General features: G+C 34.3%; 3 protein-coding genes across 4 annotated transcripts in view; 2 read left to right on the forward strand and 1 right to left on the reverse strand.

The window, feature by feature from the left end:
• Positions 1 to 521, reverse strand: part of atg5 (ATG5 autophagy related 5 homolog (S. cerevisiae)) — a 43189-nt gene extending 42668 nt beyond the window's left edge. Inside the window, exon 1 of one of the 2 annotated variants that reach the window (XM_074653033.1) lies at positions 420 to 521. The gene's annotated coding sequence lies outside the window, so the exon portion shown is untranslated. Of the gene's footprint in view, positions 1 to 326 lie in introns of both variants that reach the window. The other variant, XM_074653034.1, reaches the window with a different exon arrangement.
• Positions 1 to 18561, forward strand: part of s100a1 (S100 calcium binding protein A1) — a 356523-nt gene that overhangs the window by 242763 nt on the left and 95199 nt on the right. The gene's annotated exons all lie outside the window — the stretch shown is intronic.
• Positions 2700 to 11450, forward strand: LOC141778653 (dynactin subunit 3-like). The gene is made up of 7 exons (XM_074653036.1): positions 2700 to 2867; positions 5679 to 5763; positions 6409 to 6495; positions 6798 to 6881; positions 8789 to 8847; positions 8938 to 8997; positions 9953 to 11450. The coding sequence occupies exons 1-7, from the start codon at positions 2766 to 2768 to the stop codon at positions 10037 to 10039; spliced, it is 564 nt and encodes a 187-aa protein (XP_074509137.1). The 5' UTR covers positions 2700 to 2765; the 3' UTR covers positions 10040 to 11450.

An 18561-nucleotide genomic window follows, 5' to 3' on the forward strand; every position in this document is an offset into this window, starting at 1 on the left:
TGATATGATCCACTTTCTTGGTCTTAGTGAGGACTCTTAGAGACAGGGGGCCAGTAGAGACCTCAGAACTGGACTGATTTGATCCACTTTCTCTAGTACCACAGTGGCTCATCATGTAATTCAGCTCTCAGTGAGCCACATTAATGTCTGTATTAATTCATAAGGAGAGTTATTACTGAGTTATAGTGGAGGAGAAGCCATCGAGACACCTGCTAGACTTCCCAACTAACTCCAAGCCTGTCAAAACTACGCAGATGCAATGCAGAAACTGACGTTAGCTTGAGGTGCTAGGTAAGCTAAGCTACAACATAGTAAGATCTGTTTACTTGCTTCCTGGGTGTTGTTGTTATTATTGTCCACAAACGTGAGATGTCTTGTGTGCGAGAGGAAGAGATGGTGATCTGTGAGGAAAAGCTTACTTTGTTGTCGATGTTTAGGTGCAATCGGCTTGAATGGAAGAGGAAGAAGAAGAAGAAGAAGGAGAAGGGCCGTGGACTGTCGATGTTGTCATTCCCTCTGCTGTCACCGGAAAACAGCTGAAAACCTGCAGAACAGCGACAACTAGCGGTTAGATTTCATTACTGCAACAACGACCACACAAAAATAAATCTTCTTTCAAAGGTCTTTTTATTAATTGTCAATAATCAATAGAACAGCCACTATACAGGGAAAGTTCATTTTTGTTTTTTCTGAACAACACTCACCCGTGACACAACACATAAAAAAAAAAAAAAATGGAAAATAGAAAAAGAAAAAAAAACAACTTAAAAATAGAACATTATTAAAAATGTGAAAATAAAAATTAAAAAATAAATATGAAAAAAAAAATAATACAAATGAAAAATAGAAAAAAAAAAAAATAATTAAAAATAGAACATTATTAAAAATGTGAAAATGTGAAAATAAAAAATAAATAGAAAAAAATAATAATAAAAATGAAAAAAAAAGAAAACTTAAAAATAGAATATTATTAAAAATGTGAAAATGTGAAAATAAAAAATAAATATGAAAAAATAATAATAATACAAATAGAAAATAAAATAAAAAAAAAAAAAAAAATGGAAAATAGAAAAAGAAAAAAAAAAAACTTAAAAATAGAACATTATTAAAAATGTGAAAATGTGAAAAGAAAAAAAAAAAAAAAAATGAAAAAAATAATAATAATACAAATAGAGAATAAAATAAAAATAAAAAAAAATGTGAAAATGTGAAAATAAAAAATAAATATGAAAAAAAAATAATACAAATGGAAAATAAAATTAAAAAAAAAGGAAAATAAAAAAAAAATAAAAAAACAACTTAAAAATAGAATATTATTAAAAATGTGAAAATGTGAAAATAAAAAATAAATATGAAAAAATAATAATAATACAAATAGAAAATAAAATTAAAAAAAAAAAAAATGGAAAATAGAAAAAGAAAAAAAAAAAAATTAAAAATAGAACATTATTATAAATGTGAAAATGTGAAAATAAAAAATTAAAAATAAATATGAAAAAAAATAATAATAATACAAATGGAAAATAAAATAAAAAAAGAAAATGTGAAAATAAAAAATAAATATGAAAAAAATAATAATACAAATGGAAAATAAAATTTAAAAAAAGAAAAGGAAAATAGAAAAAAAAAAAAAAAATTAAAAATAGAACATTATTAAAAATGTAAAAATAAAAAAAAATTAAAAAATTAAAAAATATGGAAAAAAGAAGGAAAAAAAAAAATGGAAAATAGAAAAAAAATTAAAAGAAAATTAAACGAAAAATAACTTCAATTGGAATTTAAAAACGCATTTTTGCATGCAGTTATTTCATGATGGTTACGGCTGTCAGTTGTGCCAACAACACAACATTAAACTTAAAAATAAAACATTATTAAAAATGTGAAAATGTAAAAATGTGAAAATAAAAAATAAAAATAAATATGAAAAAAATAAATAATAATATAAATAGAAAATAAAGAAAAAATAAAATAAAAAAAATTGAAAATAGAAAAAAAAAATTAAATGAAAAATAACTTAAAAATAAAACATTATTAAAAATGTGAAAATGTTAAAATAAAAAATAAAAAATATGGAAAAAAGAATAAATAAAAAATATGGAAAAAAAGAATAAAAAAAATTTCAAAAATTGAAAATAGAAAAAAAGAAATAATAAAAAATTAAATGAAAAATAACTTCAACTGGAATTTAAAAACGCATTTTGCTGCTCTCTGGCACAAAAGACAGGAACTGCAGTTATTTCATGATGGTTACGGCTGTCAGTTGTGCCAACAACACAACATTAAACTTAAAAATAAAAATGTGAAAATGTGAAAATGTGAAAAACCACAGCTGGCCACAAAGGACCTCACGGATTCTCAATCATGGATACATCAAAATGTAGAGAATACAACACAGGGGATAGTATCCACAAATAAGTCATGAAATAATAATAAGAAGTAGAGAAAAAAATAAAACAAAACAAATTAAAATATATATATATACAGCTCTATATATATATATATACATACTGTATATATATATGTATATATATACATATATACATACATACATACATATACACACATACACACATATATATATATAAATAGAAGAACAAAAATAACAGTTGTGTTTCTGTGTCAACCCTCTTAGTTGTTTTAAAGAAAGCCTGTAGAGTGTCACAACAAACCAAACAGCAAACCTACTGCGTCATCAATATGCGACGCCGCTTGTGAATGACGTTGTTGCTGTTGTGTCCATCACTAGCTAGCTAGGAGCTTCAAGAATGGAGACACAACTGGAGACGGATAACCTGGAGATGCGTCTCCAGACGCTGGAGAGTCATATATATGGCGAGAGGAGAAATAAAAGTGGAAAACCCGTCAAGGTTGGTACAGAATAATGTTTTATTCTGAGGATAATAAAGAAGATAGCTAGCTGTTAGCCTAGCTGAGCTAACGCCCTTTTTCATTGTTTTCACATTGGCTCTACAACAACACGTTTCATTTGACATTGTGACAGATAAGACAGTAACACATGTAGTATATATATATATATGTACCAGCTAAACATCTGCTAGGTTAGCTGCTTAGCTTTAATGGTGCTTATTTAAGAGATAGCAAGTTGGATAGATGGATAGATAGAGAGAGAGATAGAGATAGAGAGATAGAGAGAGAGATAGAAAGATATAAAGATAGATAGATAGATAGATAGATAGATATAAAGATATAAAGATAGATAGATAGATAGATAGATAGATAGATAGATAGATAGATAGATAGTAACTTTATTGATGCAGAGGGAAATTCAAGTTTCCAGCATCACAGTTCCATAGTGTAAAACATGTTAGTAAAAAGGCAGTAAAAAGAGTTAGTAGTACAAAGTACAAAAAAAATATACCAGATATATATACAAATACAAGGAGATGAAGAAAACTGTTAAAACTGAATATAGTGCAGGGGAACAGCTGTGATACACGACTATTAAAAAGTGCAGAAGAGACTGTTAAAAATGAGTGTAGTGCAGGGTAACTCCAGTAGCTTAGTCTATGAAGGTGCACTGTATGCATTATTAGCTGTGTTTTAGTCTTATTCATGACAGGAATGTAAACAACAAATGCCAAAGTCTCAAGTATCTGTCTCAAATGCGAGGTACTTGTACTTTACTTTGTTTATGTTTGTTTATTTATTTTGCACAATTTAAGACAATACAACATAAAAAAAAAAAATAATAATATAAAGTGCAGGAAGAGGTTAAAAAACCCACTGGGGTTATCTGAAGCCTCCACCTAGAGACAATATTAATATAAAGAAATAATATGACTACATAATAGTTATAACAAAACAATTACGACAATATATATATATATATATATATATATGATAATAACAATAACAATACAGTTCATATATCAAAAAAGACAAGTGTGGTTAGTGTTTGTGAGGAGTATATTGTTTAAATATCTATAAAGAGTTCTGGGCAATTGTAACCAAACAACATTGAGAGTGGGAAAAAATTAAAAAAACATAAACACAGATACATGGACAACATGGGGAAAAGCAATTACAAAACATCAATTAAATGACCCTTTAAGCGACTTTTGAAACATTTGACAGATGAACAGTTTATTGATAAATGTGAAAGGCTACTCCATAATTTACTTCCCCTAAATCGAAAACTGACCTCTACTAGTGAGGAATTTAGGAGGATGAAGATCTAGAGATTGACTGGGTTGAGTAAGAATGGACCTGAGAATTTGTTTTAAAATTGGTTTTGAACTGCTCAGGAATATTCCCACCAGAAAGTATCTTATAAATAAAAACACATAAATGAGTATTTTTCCATTTCATGTGACTTTAATCTTCTACTCCACTATATCTCAGAGGGTAATACTGTACGTTTTTACTCCACTACATGTCTCTGACAGCTCTTAGTTACTTTTCAGACTACTATTTTGCCCACACTTCCTGCCCAGTGAAAATCATATATGTCGAAATTTATTGATTTTTAATTTGAATGTTTCTGGTGAACTGAAGGATTAAGTGTCCCTTTTAAGGGTTGAGACAATTTACTGTGTATGATGAGTACTTTTACTTTTAGTATGTAAGTCTTACATACTTTTCCTAAAGTAAGGTTTTGAATCCAGGACTTCTACTTGTAGTAAAGTATTTTCACAGTGTGGAAGTGTGATTACTTAAGTAAATGATCTGAATACTTCTTCCACCATTTACTAGGCATCAAAAACTAGCCATAGTATTAGCTCAATTAACTGTCACTATAAATCACACAATGCTTGCCACTTTTGTAGTCATTCAAACATGTTTTCCACCTGTTTAATATAATTGCACATTAACGTTAAGTATTGTTGGGTTTTGGACTCTTGGTCTGACAAAACAAGCAATTTGAAGACACCACACTGGGTTCTGGGAACTTGATGGACTTTTCTCACTACGTACTACTACTTCAAATTATAGATCGATGGAATAGCTGAGTGATTTATTATCTATCACAAGCAAGTTTAAGTCTCTGAGGGTTGAGTTTGATATTGCACTGAAATTAACTGAAGTCACTGGTTTCCAGGAATTTAGGAAAACTCATTTATCAATCTGAAATGATGGCGTATGCTTCAGTAATAATACAGTCACCAAAAATCAAGTGTACATCTTATGTAGCAGATTGACTAAAAACGTGGTATGAACCTTTTGAGCCAATGAAAGGAGCGTATCATCAGAGCATCATATGATGTGATGAAGACCTTTAACTTACAAAGGGTGGCTTTGTTTTCTGGTAGATGTTGTATTTGCAGCGGTGGAGAAAGTGCCAGATGTTAGTGTTTTTATGTTTCTGATAGTTAACTGAAGTTGACTCTAAATTACATGTATATACATATTGTTAACTAGTACATATACTTATTCCAGATGTACTCCGAATGATACCTAAAAATGTCATACTGTAAGTGTGCATAAGCAAATTACCATGTTTGGCCGCTGTACTGCAAATTCTCATTTTCCTGTGACACAGGGAAGGTCGGAGAAGAAAGTGAACAAATTAAAAAAGATTATTTCATTGTGTTCCATGTATAGTACCACATATTGCACAAAAATCCGCTCTGACACATTAATTAAATAAATCGTAATGACTTTCCCATACCCTTGTTAATCACTAACATTAAATCTAATCGATGTCCTTTGTCCTGCAGTGTGCTGAGTCTTTGGCCAGAATCCAGGCAGGTCTGACCAATACGGCCAATAAGAGAGAACGAGTGAAGATCCTGCACAAGAAGAGTGAGTAACACGCTGCGTTGTATCCATCCTGACAGCCTGGATTACAGCCGTGTTGTTACTGTTCTACAATAGGGATTTTTATTTCTTGGCATTTTGCCTTTATTTCCTGTATTTGATAGTCAGTGTAGAGATAGACCGGAAACGTGGGGAGAGGGAGGGAGGGAGGCCTGGAGTCGAACTGTGGACGTCTTCTTTATGTGGTATGCGCCTTAACAATTTGGCTACTGGGGCACTGTGGATATTGAAATATTCAATGCTTGCAGGAATGTTTCTGTAGTCAGATTAAGGGTCTGAAATTAAGTGTTTTTCCTCACTTGCCACTGTGGCAGGTTACTGAACATTTCCACCGGCTACTCAATTTTTTTGTCTGCCACTTTTAAAATCTATATAGAAAGGGTTTGAATTGTAAACACTGATTCAGTGGTACCAGACAGTAGAGGAAGGAGGTTTAGTTAGGAATTGCTTTTTAAATGATATTGCTTAATATACTGTAAGGACAACATATCTATAAATATAAAATTGTACTGCCACAGCACAACATTTACCCTGCATTTGGCAGGTGGCAGGTGCTAATTTCATTCCCTGGTCAAATTTTAGACAGTGTTTGGTGAGTCTTTGATCATATTTATTGGTGTTGTGGTGCAGTTGAGGACCTGCTGAAGTACCTGGACCCCCAGTTCACCGACCACATCACTGTACCTGATGCTATGAAGCTGGAGTTCATTCTCGCTGGTAAGAACCAGAAGGACCCTTGGATGGATAAATGAAATAAAAGAATATCATATATTTACAACTGCAATCCAATTTATCTCAGAGAATTTCTTTATTTTAGACATTTATTATTCATTTATTGTATATGAGGCCATATATTATTTGTGATTTGTTATGTTTAACGCTATAAATGTAAAGTTCAATGTTGTCGTATTGTATAATATGTAAGTTATGATATAAACAAGAATTATTTTATTGTAGAGAGACTAAAGGAGCAACTCGCATCTGATTCAGTACTTGCTGTTGTGTGTTTGTCTGCTCAGAGGAGGACTTCCTGCTTTCCCAGGCTGCTTTGCTGGAGCAGGTCAGCAACTTGCAGCCGCTGCTGGACAGCAACTACATCAGAGGTGAGTTTCACCTGGCAGGACAGTGAGCAAAGCTAAGACAAAGCAACATCGGCTCTGTGTGGTTTTACCCCTGACGGCAAAGTAGGAAGGAGTTCATGTTGTTCACTGCTGTTTGACAGTCAAGTGTCTTAAAACGTTAAAATGGATTTTGCTGAAATTAGTTGGACAGGTTAGCTTGTCTTTGTTTTTTTTAAAGTTAAATCTATCAAATATTGTGTTCATTTTCTGGAAGGAGGTCTGAGATCCACGACTTAAGATAGCTGCTAAAAGGTATAATTTTGTGTAGTTTTGTATTAAATTTAAGCCTGGAAATGAAAGAGTAAATCTCAATTCATCTTAGAAATTAATTTTTGTTGCTTTTTCATTTACAAAATACCGTCACTACTACCTTTAGTATCAGCCACTTCTAATACTTTTTGAAATGTCTTAAACAACAGTGATGCTTTTTAATACCTTTTCTTTGGATGCAGTTTCCATCCACACAATATTCGTTGCATGTAGCGATGATAGCGTTGTCACATACAGTCGCACATTCTGCTGTTTTTATTAGCAGCATGTCGTTCATTGTGACTACTATAGTTTACATGGTTTTAGGCTAGTTAAGTTGTTGTCATTGAATTGTAATTTTTATTTTTCAATAACCAGTGTTTTTTGCGACAGCGTATTAGGGCCATTGTAGGTAGATACAAATAATAATTACAGAGCCAGGGGAGGGGGGTTTTATTTTGTGAAAAAAAACTGAATTTCCGAGATTAACTTGGATATTCTCTGAGATTAAAGTGACACATTTGTGAAAAAAAACTCACAAATTTTGCGAGATTATAAAGTCATAAATTTACGAAAAGAAAATTGTGTGAGGCAAAGGTGTTGAAAAATACATATACACATTTTCTTTCGTGTTCTTAATGTGTTGTTTTATGAACATAAGTACTAATATTGTAGAAGTTGCAGGAAAGTAGAGACAAACAACTTCTATAATGGAATACACAAAGGCGTGTGACTTTTATTTTTAACACTAAAAAACAACCATCGAGATGTTAATCTAAATAGACTGCGTTACCATAGTTACACACTGACACTTTTAACTTTCACTGTGTTAGTGAAGGGAAGGGAAACAACACAAAAAGACACATAACTGCTGTAGTTAAACCACAGATTATGGTGAATTACGTCTCTAGACTTTTTTGGGTAGAGGGACGTCTGGAATACCAGGTTGAGCCTGCTGCCCCCGCGACCGGCCCCAGATAAGAGGATGAGAATGGATGAATGGAGAGTCCGCTACAATATATAATGTATATAAAATAGTAATAACAATAATATATTTTGCACGTTACTGTAGTATTTAACGGTGGCATAAGTGTAATGAAGCTGATCCAATCTTGCAAAGTGAAGTGATGTGGTTCCTAAACAAAAATGCCCCACTATTTTTCATTAGCATGGTTTTGTATTCCACTATTTTCTGAGTTTTTTTTCACGTAGATTTACGACTTTATAATCTCGCAAATTTCAGAGTTACTTTTCGCAAAAAAAAACTGTTTTTCTTCGTAAAGTTACCTTTTTAATCTCAGAGAATATCAGAGTTTTTTTCTCGTTAATTTATGACTTTAATCGTTGAAATTCTGAGTTATTTCTCGGGATATTACCCCCTCCCCCGGCCCAGATTTTTTAATTTAGTTTACCTACAATGGCCCTAATATGGCGTCATAGTTTGTAGCCTCTATTGGTTGGATATAGATGACTGGATCTGTGTTTCTCCAGCTCCACACGTGTCCCTGACAGCATGCTAAATGTCTCTGTTCTAACATTTTGTCATGCTTTAGAGAAAAATGAATGTAACAATGTTTTTTATTTGAATTTCCATCCTTTTTAGTGAGTGCCTTTGTGTTTCTTTCCTTTTTTTCCCACAGATGTACCAGAACACGCCACCAAGCTTCAGCGCCTGTCACAGATTCACATCAAAGAGCAGGTAACCGCCCTCTCCCTCCGTCTCCATCTGCCTCTCTCTCTCTCCATCTCGTTAGGAATCATCTGTTGACACAATGTTTCTCTTTTGCAGGACCAAACTGAGGCCCAGTCGCTGGAAGTGAAGAAGCTTTTTGAGGAATACAACAAAATGGTACGCTGTTATTTTCTTTTTTACGATTTTTTTTTTTTTATTTCCAATGAAATAAAAATTACCACAAGACAAAGTATTACAGACAAAACCTGTTAAAGTTCCAAATGTCATGTCATTACAAATGTCTTCTTGTACTCTCTCATCTCTTGGGGGATAAAAGAGACAGAATAATAATATAAAGATATTTTAAATAATCAATTTTGCTTTTATGTTCTTAAACTTAATTTGTCTGGTAAACTGCTGATGTTTTGGATCCACCAGCCACTGCGGCAAATCAGAGAGAAATTTAGATTGCTGTTCAGGTTTTGTCTCACCGACCTCTTGCTAACATAAGCCCCTTTCACACAACCTGTTCAAGGTGGAAAGGTTGCAACGTTTTTCGGCAGAGATAGTCACAGAGCCGAGCCGATGTCTACGTGGAAGGGACAGTCGGCACGGCTGTACTACACGCACACACACACTAGACGCTGACGCTGTTGTGGTTACGATGTTCCGCCGCTCGAACAGTTGATCTACCAGCTGAAACTAAGGGGGTGCCACTCCGCGCCGCGCACACACCTGCGCAGACAGAAAAAAGCCGAACTGAACGTGCCATACACGTTTTACTGGTTACTACCAGGCGGAGCTTGCAACGGTTAAAACAAGACAAAATATATTTTTTAAGTTAGTTAGTTAGATAGTTGCTTAAACTATTTGATTTGTTCATAACTGAATGACTATTAGAAAAATCTAAAATCAGGACCAATCCTTAGTGTTAAACGGCACGCCCCTTTTGCTCCTGTGATGCCGGCGTGCACACACCGGGGCGCCATTATGCCCCCATTGTTTCGTTCAGTGTGAAATTGCAAAACCGTAACGGCGGATCTTCTTTACGGCAGTACTGCGGAATCTCTGTGTGAAAGGGGCTATAAACCGCTGCTGCTCCACCCACTGACCCCTGACCTCTGATTGGCAGATGTTCCTGCTGTCGAAGCAGTTTACCCAGTGGGACGAGACCCTGAGGAAGCTGGAGGAGACCAAGGGCATTCGGCCTCTAGAGTAACTACACACACACACTTCTGAGGAGGATGGTGATGATGATGAAGACTGCACTGTGTTGGGAGTTTTAGAGCTTTAGATGTTCATATGTAGCTTGTTCTTCCCCGATAAGTCAGAACAAAATGGATGACATTTCACTTTTTTTAAACTGCTTATCAATGTATAACCAGAATTGAATTAAATCAGGCAATATACCATTAACTATGTTTACCTGCACAAAATATTCCGTTTTTTTGCCCTTATTCTGAAAAAGACAATATTCCTACTAAGCTGTTTACGTTGCTAGTGAACATGAATATTCCTCTAATATTCCCGTTTACATGCGGCCGTGCATACTCGGATTAACGTAACCGGTGGCGAACACAGCCTCCCTCTTTCATTCCTTCAGCCATGTTCTTGAATATGTTAGCGTTGTGATATTTGCACATATCCAAAAAACGGTTAATATCCAAGTCTTTCATAATGTTTAACAGTAGGTGTGTTTCTCCTTCCGACCAGAAATGTGGGCTTCTCTTTTGGGCATGCATCTCTGCAAACTGTCGGCTAGTTGGTTTGTGTTCAACGCACAGAGCTGGCCGTAACAGGCAAGAGGCCGTGTGTCACAAACTGACATAAAAACCCAATTGAGACGCATATTCTGAACGTGCTGTATACATTTCCAAAGTATGCTCCTAAAACCTGAATAATATCAGCATATCCCACATGTCTTAATCAGAAAATGCTCCGTTCAGAATAAGGCCTAATTCAGAATATCCAAAATGAATATGCTGTTTCCATGACCCGTATCAAATTCACAATATTGTCATATTCTGAATCATAGTGGAATATTAATATGCATGTAAACGTAGTTAATGGTACTCTGATTGCCTCATTCCTTGATGTTGTTGGTTTTAAAAAAATGTTCCAACCTAGGAAATGCAGTTGTTGCAAATGAAAAATCTTATTAGGACTGGCAGAGATGTAAAATGTAGAGGAGCTCATGTGACTCTTCATCAGTCGTCTGGAGGAACTCGCTCCCATCACGTGACGTGTGGCTCAGACAGCTCGGAGATGCTGCTGGTATTTATTTTCAGACAAAAGAGCTGTTTATGCCTGTGTATTGACTGCTTCCCTACTGCAACCAGTCACAAGACTTGTTGTCCTGCCCTTCACTCATTCACTCACACACACACACACACACACACACACACACACACACACACACACACACACACACACACACACACACACAAACACAAACACAAACACAAACACACACATCCTCTTCAAGGCTTTAGATTTTCCCTCTGTATGCCTCCTGACATGATTTGTAAATCAGCTTCATTATTCTTTCCAATATTCTGGTTTTAAAATGTTCTATATGTCTCCTGTCATACAGCATGACTGTGGTTAATACAATAAATATTATTACTTTATTCTTTGACTTCTCCAGTGTGTGTGATGTCTGTCATGTAACAGTAAACTATTCAACGCTGCAGACAGATTCAAGGTGAGCCTTTGTAGACAGCAGTATTGATTAAAATGGAAGGGTATCTGTAAAAGATGAGACTGAATCGCCTCCTGTGTAGACACGCTGTTACACCCTGTTCTGAAATAAGTGATGCTTGGGGGATGACAAGTTACCATCCTGTTTTCAACCCCAGTTCAGTATAAAAACAATGACTGCTTTGTAAATTGAGCCTTGTTCCTTATTTGACTCATGAATGTCTGAATAGTTTACATTTCGTGAGACAGTAAAGCCATTTCTCACACCAGCAGGGACAATAAAACACCCATAGTGCTTGCTCATGTTTTTTTATTTCAAATAAGACTCCATATCACATAAGAGCAGAAGTGAACAAGGCAGGCTGAGAGGGTTGGTTGATGGAATACTTCTTAGTCACTTCAACTCGCACGTTGGGTTTGCTTTTACATACTTCACCATATCTTTTGTATTGACTCTCCAGTTAATACACCAGCCCTCACCAGTCAGGTTGAGCTATAAACAAAACAAAAGTGATTAAGTTCATTGTGACCTTGCTGACAGGTAAATACATTGCTATCTCAAAAGATATGTAATATCCATGTTTTTTTAAAATTAGTTTTCAGTTGCTTTGAATTTCTCAAAAACAGAATAAACATAAACATCCTCCAGTTAATTTTCTATTTGTTGTTGCTCCTGAGATGATAATCATGTCACATAAAGGACAACATCAATTGCTTGCAAGCTATGTGTGGTTCGATATAAATAATACACTTAATACTGTCAGCAGAATGTGTTAGAATTTATAATTTCAATATACAGCTCTCATTAGATCAACTCGGCTATAAACTGTCTCAAAGCATCAACAGTGAGTTGGAAGAAAATTTGGAGTAGAAATATTTCAACTCATGCGTAACATAAAAGTTGTTTGCTTGTCGTCTTGCGGACAAACCTGACAAAACATGAATTTAGACTTTTTACAAATAAACATTAATATGTTGTTATTGCGGCATCATTTTGATCTGTTTATTGCAATTAAATCACAGCACAATCTGTTTATTTAGTTTGAGCTTTGGTTGTAACTTGATGAATTGTGTCATGCTATTGCAAACAGACAAGGCATTAGCCAAAATGCTGATGGGCCACTGTTGAATCTTACCTGCAGTGCTACCTTCACTCCATAACGCACATAGGTAGCAAGGTGTTCACAGTTGTTGCCCAGGAGTTCATACTTTCCACACTTTTTATATTTTTCGTTGATGCGGATCGTTATTTCTTCGTCAGATCCTTTCTTGTACTCCTTTCCTGTCTTGGTATCGTTGTATCCATCGAGGTAATTGGCCACCAGAGGTTCCTCAGTGAAGTTGAGTTGAGAGAAAGGACATTTTGGAGGAACCCCTTGTATAACCAGGAAACAAACTGTCAGAGGTACAGTATGTAAACATTTACCATAAATGTGTACTTCTTTCTGTCTGATTAGCTCTTTTCTTGTTTTTAAGAAAACAATAACATGCTGATGTTTGGCAGATGTTTCCCATGTTCACATCTTAGCATCCTAGCATTTGCTAATTAGCACAATTAGCAAATGCTAAAGATAAATATTGGACAAATAAAATCGCCACTCTTCTGCCTCTGTCTATGAAACAAACATGTTATTTGTATCCATAATAGAACAGGGATTTTTTTTTTTACCTTGCAACTTTCCTCAAAAACTAAGGTTTCTGGACTCTCAGTAAAAACACAGGCCAGTCGCACAGCAGTTTGTGAAATAATCACGCAATTTAATGTATTGATTTGTGAACATAGACACAAATTTCACTTTTCTTTCGTGATGGACAGCACAAAATCAATTTGTATGTAATCCATGTAATTGTGAACTGGGAAGTATAAAGAGCAGCGACGCCACGTTGCGGTGTTATTTTAACCCAAACTGTGATCTTTTCCTAAACCTAACTAAGTAGTTTTGTTGTCTAAACCTAACCAAGTCGATCTTTTCCTAAGCCTAACTAAGTAGTTTTACTTTGAACAAACTGGAGCAGAAATTCACTCGTATGTAACGTGTTGCTAGACATTTGTAGCAAAACGCACGAAAACGATGTTGTTAAAAGTCATGCTGAACGTCACAATAAAAAAGGAAATTCATGTCTTTGTACACAAATCAAATTGATTCAATTTCGTGACTATTTTACGAACTGCCGTGAGACTGTTGCAGCCGAAAACGACACACACATGCTAAACTGCTAATCAACTAATAATGTTTCTCACTCAGCTGGTGGATATTTCAGTACATGATTGTTGATATGTCCCCTCGTTATACCAAGTTGTGGAGCATGACAAAAGCACCTTCAGTACACAGTATGTACTGTGTGGTGAAGATTTCGTCAAAGTGTCTAATAGGGTTTTTCGGTGCTGATGGTCTAACATCTGAGGTTTGTTTTACTGTTGCTGATTGAGAAAAGTGTTACTGCATTTTCCAGTTTGTAAGCACACTTACTTAAATGTTCAAATATGTTGTCTCCTTCTTCTTTAGCAGTAAAGTTTTTGTCGCCCACATAAACAGTGTGTCAACAACACAACTTAAAACTTAAAAAAAAAAACATTATAAAAAATGTTAAAATGTTAAAACAAAAAAATAAAAAATAAATATGAAAAATAAATAAAAAATAAAATAAAAAATATGGAAAAAAAATAAAAAAAATAAAAATGGAAAATAGAAAAATGTTTTAAAAAAAAAGATGAAATAAAAAATAACTTCAACTGGAATTTAAAACACGTTTTGCTGCTCTCTGGCACAAAAGAGAGGAACTGCAGTTGTTTCATGATTACGGCTGTCAGTTGTGCCAACAACACAACTTAAAACTTAAAAATAAAACATTATTAAAAATGTTAAAATAAAAAAATAAATAAAAACAATATGAAATATTAATAAAAAATAAAAAAATAAATATAAAAAATAAATAAAAAATAAATAAGAAAAGTAAATAATAAATGAAAAAAATAAAAATAAATATGAAAAATAAATTAAAAATTAAAAATTAAAAAATAAATTAAACAAAAAATACGCGTTTTGCTGCTCTCTGGCACAAAAGAGAGGAACTGCAGTTATTTCATGATTACGGCTGTCAGTTGTGCCAACAACACAACTTAAAACTTAAAAATAAAACATTATTAAAAATGTTAAAATAAATTTTAAAAAAAATATATGAAAAATAAATTAAAAAAACCCTAACCATAACCCTATGGTAAAGATTTCGTCAAAGTGTCTAATAGGGTTTTTCGGTGCTGATGGTCTAACATCTGAGGTTTGTTTTACTGTTGCTCTCACTGTAAGATTGAGAAAAGTGTTACTGCATTTTCCAGTTTGTAAGCACACTTACTTAGACGTTCAAATATGTTGTCTCCTTCTTCTTTACCAGTAAAGTTTTTGTCGCCCACATAAACAGCAAAGTGCATGTAGGAAGAACCTAAAGGTCCACACCTCGGTTTGAAAGAAATTATATCTCCAAACTCGAACTGTGAATGGAAGAGATGCATGTTACTAATTTAACATTTAAGTTCTAGAAGAACACCACAATCCAACTGAAGTGAAATGCAAAGGGAAAATTGTGCATAAATAAATTAATATATTTTCAAAAGATATAAAATAAACAAAAAAAATAAGTGCAAAAATAAATAATTAAAAAAAACATAAATGCAAAACTAAATGAATAAATACAAAATCAAAAAATATATATATTAGATAAATTTAAAGGGACAATTAAACAGAAGAGTAAATAAATAAGGGAATTAATACAAACATGAATACATAAAAAAAGCAAATTCAAACAGAAATATCAATTAATGTCACATTTATTAATTAATTAATGGCAAAATTTATTTGTAATATTATTTTTGCTACATTAAATGACTATTTATTTATTTATCAAGTCATTTAATTATTCATTCATTTATTTATCATTCATTCATTTATTTTTTATTTCGGCAGGTTCCGTCCTCCATAGTAAATAACTTACTCCATTAGTGTCGACTGTGAGCACCGCCTTAAGGATCAGAGCCACCAAGATCAGGTTCCTCATCGTTCCAGCAGTGAAGGACTGTGATGAACACGTAACAGTTAATTATTGTAAGATATTCTTTCACTAAACTCATTTGATTTCACAGGTAAAGCATTTTCTAAAATTCCTAAAGAGTCAGATGTCATGCACCAAAGGTAGTAAATATTCTAGATAAGAATGACAGACACAACATTGACTCAAAATGTTTAGACATCCCACTGAATTTAAAGATTCAAGAAATTAAACTTTTTTTTTAATCTGAAATTAGTTCTGAATGCAAAGAAGAATATATAAATATATGTTATTCTCTAGAGCCAGAGATATTGTGGACAATAGTTTAGTATAGAAAGAGTATATTACCACTCTTAATGGACTTAGTATTGACAGGGTCTCAGAGTAAAAATATCTTGGTATCTGGCTGGACCCAAAACGTACGTTTAAATTTCACGTTGACACACTTGTCAGCAAGCTATGACAAAAAATTGGATACTTGCACAGAAACAGAGCTAATTTACCTATTTTCAGTAGGAAGTGCCATTCAGTTTATCACTGCCCCTGAGATTTATTACTGGTGACAGTTATTCTACTCATCATTGCATTTTTTATGAAAAGGTTGGGTGGGCCTCTCTAACAGTAAGACATTATAGTCATTTTTTTAATATATTTATAAAGCCCTTAATGGCAACTTGCCATCATACTGTACATCATGTCCTTATTAAATTGGCCCCATAGTCATTATTCGACTCGTTCAAGTGATTGGCTAACGCTTGAAGTCCCGCATGCAAACACTAAATTTGGGGAAACTGCTTTTGGTGTTTGTGCTGCAAAAACTTAGAACGGTTTACATAACACATTAAAACTTAACACAATTGTACCCATAGGTGATTTTAAATCCATGATTGCAAACTACTCCACTCTTGAATGTTACTGTTTTTAACATTGTTCTATTGTTGTCTGTCTGTTTGCTTCTTATCTGTATTTATTCTGTTTTATTGTACTCTCAACATCCTTGAAAAGGAAGGCAAAGCCTCGATGATCCCTCCAGATTTAAATAAAGGCTGAATGAATGTTGAGGAAGGACAGAAAGTAGAAAAGTAAAAACAATTAAAGACAGAAAGTAGATAAGTAAAAACAAGTGAAGACAGAAAGTAGACAGCGGTCAGAAAAAAATTATGACTTACCTCTAAATTGTTGAGATGAGTTGTATAATCAAGCTTCTTGGCACCTAAAACTATTCAAACACACACACACACACACACACACACACACACACAACAAAACTATTTCACCACAGCGTTTTAGGTGTTTTGCTTGTCAGAAAATATTGTCAACAGCCATTAAAAAAACTATTTTCACCATGTTTTTAGGAATAAAAAGTATATGAACAAACCCCTCTGTAAAAGCCTTCAGAATATACAGTAGATGGGAATGAAACTAGAAAGCTTGGTGGATGTAAGTACTACTGAAGTGGACATTTCCGGCTCAGAGTTTGAGAAAAACCTCATTTTTTTAGAAAACAACCTTGAAACATATGAATTGTGAAATTCCATACATTTTGAAGATAACTACAGGTGAACAGGATAAAAAAATGAATAGGTATCACCATGAAATTTCACCAGTTGATTACTGACATTAAGACTATGCAAGTTTTCTGAAATGTGACGTTTAAATGTGCAGATGAGGCATTATCTAATGGTAACTTTTGGTGAACTTAAGAGAAAAAGTAGTGAAATAAACACCTAAATGTGTATTTTGGATGGTTTTTTTTCCACTAGTCTGAAAGAACACATGTTATGAGAGAAAAATAGCCCAAAATCTCAAAATTGACCAGTACATATGAAACAATGTTTTTGCCTGGGGTATCTCGCCTTAAAACAATTTTTACTGTCTGTCATTATAACGCAGAGTTTACCAACAGCTCAGTTAGAATTCAGTGCAAGGAAATTTCTTCCAAGCATGTTTCAGAGGTCTTACCTTCTTCGGTGAGACGGAGGAAGCCCGTTGGAGAAGAGGAAGGCATCTCCTTATATACAATTCAGAACAATACACCTGCTAATATTATCTCCTTATTCAGCCCATGTGTGCCATGGCTGTCCCATTGGCTCATTTCAATGCTCCAACGTGTAGCGACAGGATAACCCTTATCACCTCTTACATTTACACTACCAGTGTTTGACTGAGCACACAATTTTTTATGAGCAATAATCCATGTCACACACCTGGCAGTGGGGGGGATATATTAGACAGCAAGTGAACATTTTTAACTTTGAACTTTGTGTTGGAAGCAGAACAAATGGGCAAGAGTAAGGATGTGAGCGACTTTGATGAGGCCAGATGGCTAGACCACTGGGTCAGAGCATCTCCCAAACTGCAGCTCTTGTAGGATGTTCCCGGTCCGCAGTGGTCAGGACCTACCAAAAGTGGTCCAAGGAAGAAAAAACGGTGAACCGGCGACAGGGTCAGACCCAAGGCTCATTGATGCACGTGGGGAGCGAAGGCTGGCCCGCTACTGTAGCTCAAATTGCTGAAAACGTTAATGCTGGTTCCGTTTGGAAGGTGTCAGAACACCCAGTGCATCGCAGTTTGCTGCGTATGGGGCTGCGTAGCCGCAGACCGGTCAGGGTGCCCATGCTGTCCTAATGTAATGGCTGATCGGTTTGTATACTGTATACTGTATATAGCAGACATATATACTGTATATACTAGGGCCTCAAAGTTATCGCAATAATAACACGTTAACGCAAATTTGTTTTAACACCAAATCATACTAGTTTCTCTGGAAGGAGGTTAAATAACGCTCCTAAGTTAGGCTAAATTTTTGTGAGAAAAAACTGGCATGGCCATTTTCAAAGGGGTCCATTGACCTCTGACCTCAAGATATATGAATGAAAATGGGTTTTATGGGTACCCACGAGTCTCCCCTTTACAGACATGCCCACTTTATGATAATCACATGCAGTTTGGGGCAAGTCATAGTCAGTGGGCTTAAATGTTTTAATCGATTGACAG

This window comes from Sebastes fasciatus, chromosome 12, assembly GCF_043250625.1.
Source record: "Sebastes fasciatus isolate fSebFas1 chromosome 12, fSebFas1.pri, whole genome shotgun sequence".
Lineage (NCBI taxonomy): Eukaryota > Metazoa > Chordata > Actinopteri > Perciformes > Sebastidae > Sebastes > Sebastes fasciatus.